Source organism: Artemia sp. Qi Xiang Cuo, chromosome 19 (genome assembly GCF_049724085.1).
Source record: "Artemia sp. Qi Xiang Cuo chromosome 19, ASM4972408v1, whole genome shotgun sequence".
NCBI classification, from domain to species: Eukaryota; Metazoa; Arthropoda; class Branchiopoda; order Anostraca; family Artemiidae; genus Artemia; species Artemia sp. Qi Xiang Cuo.
Genome location: NC_142812.1, coordinates 5,380,742 through 5,385,316, shown reverse-complemented (window position 1 = coordinate 5,385,316; position 4,575 = coordinate 5,380,742). Strand labels below are relative to the sequence as shown.

At 33.6% G+C, this 4,575-nt stretch overlaps 1 protein-coding gene across 1 annotated transcript; it reads left to right on the top strand.

Moving 5' to 3' along the window:
• Positions 1–2,234: 2,234 nt before the first annotated feature.
• On the top strand, positions 2,235–4,017 carry LOC148940426 (bifunctional coenzyme A synthase-like). The gene is given in 2 exon segments (XM_089104989.1): positions 2,235–2,669; positions 2,671–4,017. Coding segments are annotated over 2 exon segments (1,782 nt in total).
• Positions 4,018–4,575: the final 558 nt, after the last annotated feature.

Below are 4,575 nucleotides of genomic sequence, written 5' to 3'. Positions count from 1 at the left end.
GGAAATGGGAACTTCACGGGCGGGTGTAAAAACGGAGGCTTTGAATAAATTGGGATGGAGGAGGAGCGTGCGTAGCTGTGTCGGCCTCAGGTGGCTTGGTGCTGCGGTGAGTTGTTAGTAGTAGTAGTAGTCTCTTTTCTTAAAGTAGATATTTCGACTACTTGACTCTGGTACTTTTCTCTGTCATACTTTTTACCTTCGTTCACTTTTTAACATTTTGTCAATGTTTAAAATTATTCCAAGAAAATCACGTGTTGAGTAGTTAGAACCTAGTAAAAATAAAACGATTTTTAAAATTTTCTTGTAATGTTCTAGTTTTAATTAAAAATAAAATTATATCTCAGACACCATAAATATTTTTGTAGTTTACATAATAACTTTAACCGATCCTGAACTGAAAACTAAAATGAAAAATTGATTTTTTCTTATATAGAAATACACATTAAATCACACGTTGGGTAGTTAGAACCTAGCAAAAACAAAACTAATTTTAAAATTTTTAGGTATATTTCTAATTTTAATAAAAAAATAAAATTATTGCTCAGGCACCGTAAATACTTTTGCAGTTTACCTAATAACTTCATTGATCCGGAACTGAAAACTAAAATTTAAAAAAAATGGAATTTACACATATGGAAATACACATTAAGTCGCGCGTCGGGTAGTTAGTACCAAACAAAAAATAAAACTAATTTTAAAATTTTCAGGTATATTTCTAGTTTTAATTAAAAAAATAAAGTTATTGATCAAACACCATAGATATTTCTGCAGTTTATATAATAACTTTAGCGATCCTGAACTGAGAACTAAAATAAAATAAAATGATCTTGTCGAAAGATAAACGTGTATAAATATTGCATTCATTTATTACGTCATATATGGTTACAACCTACGATTATGATCATCATTCATCAGGCTTGTACACATAAATACAGTTTTTTTTCAGTTATTCTATTTTAAAAACGTTTTGTTTTTTAATTGCAAAAGGCACTAGATGCAGCAATTTCCTCTAAGAAAAGCCATTAAACAGCTGTCTTTGATTTTCCAGTGCCCAGCTATCTGAGTGGAAAAAACGGAAAGAAAAAAGCCCTCGGTGCAGAATACTCGTGGGTGCAGCTAATTTTCTTGATTTTCAAACCAACATATTTTCCTAGTTATTCAAGCCAAGGAACAGTTAGTTTCCTGTATAGGGATACTGGACATGACGGTTCTAATAGTGTACTTTTTTTTAGCTGACTATAGTCTTAGGAGTTATGGGCTATTTTGTTTTTTACTATGGGACTTGACATTCTCTTACTAGGTCTCTAGCTACCGCTGCAACTTGGATTGCTAGCTACCACTGGAATTTGGATAAGGAAAATTCCTTAAAATCCAAAAATAAATTAATTTTATTTCAACTCTAAGTTAAAAGCTATAATATAAGAATGGACAAATGTTTATGGTGTCTTAGCAACAACAATTCTACCTTTTAATTTCAAAATTGAAAAGTACTTTATGTTTCTATAATAAACTTCAATTAGTTTTGTTGTTAGTTCAGAAGTTCTAAAGTCATTATATAAACTGCAAAAATATTTATGGTGTCTTTGAAAAATTTCTATTGTTTTAATTGAAACTTTAAAAATACCCCAAAATTTTAAAATAAGATTGAGCTTATTACAGCGTTTAATGACTTTTTACGATAAGTTATCAGTAGAAGCTAAATAACAATCAAACAGTTCGTGGTAACGAACTGTATAGTAAGAGCGACTCGTCTCAATAGTAACCAAAACTCTTAAAAAACGGAATTTTGATACCAATGGATATATCAAAAGAATTGGATTTTTATACTGATTTTACATATATAAGTTTTATTAAGTTTAATCTTACCCAGCAAAAGTTAGGAGCCTGAGAAAAGAAAAATTATTTTAGTTTTCAGTTCAGAATCACTGAAGTTATTAGGTAAACTGCAAAAATATTTATGATATCTGAGCAATAGCTTGAATCTTTTAAATCAAACCAGAAAAATGCTTGAAAATTTTTAAATTAGTTTTATTTTTTGTTAGGTTATTGATGCCCAATACGTGACTTAAATTTGATGTTTAAAGCGAAACATAATTTAGTTAAAATAGCTGTTATGGTCTCAATTGAAGTTTATAATAGAGAGCCAACTAAGGTTTTTTTTTTCCATTTGCACTTTGGTCGTGTGTGCAGGAATAGCGATTGGGTGGACTATTAGAAAATATAAGAATTCAAAAATGGAAATACAGCGGAACTTTCCTCATCAAAGTTGCGGTGGTAGCGGCAACCTAGTAAGAGATAATAATAAAAGAGACGTCAAATTAAATGATGAACATAAAACCAGTCATACTCTAGACTCAAAAAAGTATATTCAAATGAAGCAAGTTCTTAAACTTGACATTGACATGCACCAAACATGCACCAAAGATGCATGTAGTGAGATTCATACCATCTTAAATGAGTTGATTGAAAAGAACCAAACTCATGAAAGGTTGTCTGGACTAGAGTTGCTTTTTCTCAAAGTAGTAAGGCCGTATGTCCAAGAAGTCTGTCAAAAACATAATATAGAAATGCATAAAGAGAGGCTTTTGTCCTATTTTTCAAATTTATTGAATAAGTTCTATAAAAACCTATTTCATAGCTGTTGTGACTGTAATTTTTATATTGAAAATTATGAGAAAATTTTTATGTGATGAATACAATGTAAATATTTTATCCTTACAATTATACGAAAGTGCTAATGCAAAATATTTGAATAAAATTGCTAGTTTTATGTGTGGTTCAATTAACAATTACAATGTGAAAAATATTTTTGAAAAACTTGATTCTTATAGAGAACTTGGGGGAACTGTCAGTCCCCTTGGTGAACATCAATTTAACAATACTGTCAGCCATGGTGTTCTTGGCGGAACTTTTGATTTAATGCACGTCGGTCACAAGTTGTTATTGAGTGAAGCAGCCTTGAGATGTTCCAATTCTCTGACTGTTGGTGTTACTTATGGATCAATGTTATACGGCAAGACCCTGTTTGAACTAATTAGACCAGTAGATGAACGTATTGAGGAAGTGAAGAGGTTCCTTAAATCAATCGCACCATCTCTCCAAATTAAAGTTGTGAAAATAGACAACCCATTCGGACCATCCATCTCTGATCCTGATCTTGAATTGCTAGTTGTGAGCCATGAGACATATAAAGCAGGACAGGATATAAATAGAAAACGATTAGAAAAGGGTCTGTCACAGTTGAAAGTCCATCAAATACCATTAATAGAGGATAGAAGCAAAGATCCTGAACAAGAACACAAAATAAGCTCCAGTTCTCTACGCATGAAGAAACTTGGTACAAGGATTAAGCCATTTAAAAGAAACATAAATCTTCCTACTTTTCCACACGTGATTGGTTTGACTGGAGGCACAGCGAGCGGAAAGTCATCGATTGCAAAATGTTTAGAAAAACTGGGTGCTGGCATTATTGATTGCAATATCCTTGGTCACCAGGCATATATACCTGGAACAAAGTGTTTTGAAGATGTGGTGCAAGCATTTGGCGATAAAATTAGGTGTGTTAATGGCACAATAGACCGCGAGATTCTCGGTTCAATTGTTTTTTCCAACAAAGATGCTTTGGATAAGCTAAGTTGTATTATTTGGCCGCGAATAGCAGAAATAGCAAAGGCAAAAATTAACGAATTAATAAAAAAAGGTAAGGATGTTATAGTCCTCGATGCAGATCTCCTCCTTGAAGCCGGTGGGAATGAATTTTGCCATGAAGTTTGGGTTACTTTTGTTCCTCCTGAAGAAGCAGTTTTCCGATTGATGGAAAGAGATAAACTAGACGAAGAGTCGGCTTGGAAAAGAATAAAATCACAAATGTCAAACCAAGATAAAATAAAGTTTGCAGATATTGTTTTTTCTACTCTATGGAAACCTGAATTCACGCAGAAGCAGGTACTGAAGGCTTGGGATGAAGTTAATAAGGTTTACAGGAGAAACAAGATCTTTTTACAAGAAAAAACATGATCTATGACTCTAAGTGCCTACTTAATCATCTTCTCAGCGGAAGCCTCTCCCAGGCCACTATTCGCGTCCCCAGGTGGCAGATTGGGGAACGCCCTGCAGATATTTATGGTACTACTTACATTGAGTAGGAGGTGCAGACCAAGGATGAATAGTCCCTGGAGGTCCTCAAATAAAACTGGGGCTGTACAACACAAAACACGTGGAGGAGGAAGAAGAACTCTCGGATCCTCTGAACTTAGCAAGGCCCATCGGCGTGTCGACACGTTCCGTCAGTTACAAACCTCTCAGTAATGGGCTAAAATACGGGGTGAATCAGAATATACCTAGAGACATAGTTGCTTGACCGTTCTACTATGCTGAAGAAAATGGCTGTTTCAAAATTTCTACTGGATAAATATTCCTTAAAAGTTTCACCTTAAACCTTAGTTTCAGCAGTAGCAATAGTTGTAGTAATATAGGTAGCAGTTTGCGCATAGCACCTTTGATTTTTTCAACATCCCCTTCGACACTCAAAAGATCCCCTTCAATAAAGTAGAAGTACTTTTATTCCTCATTATT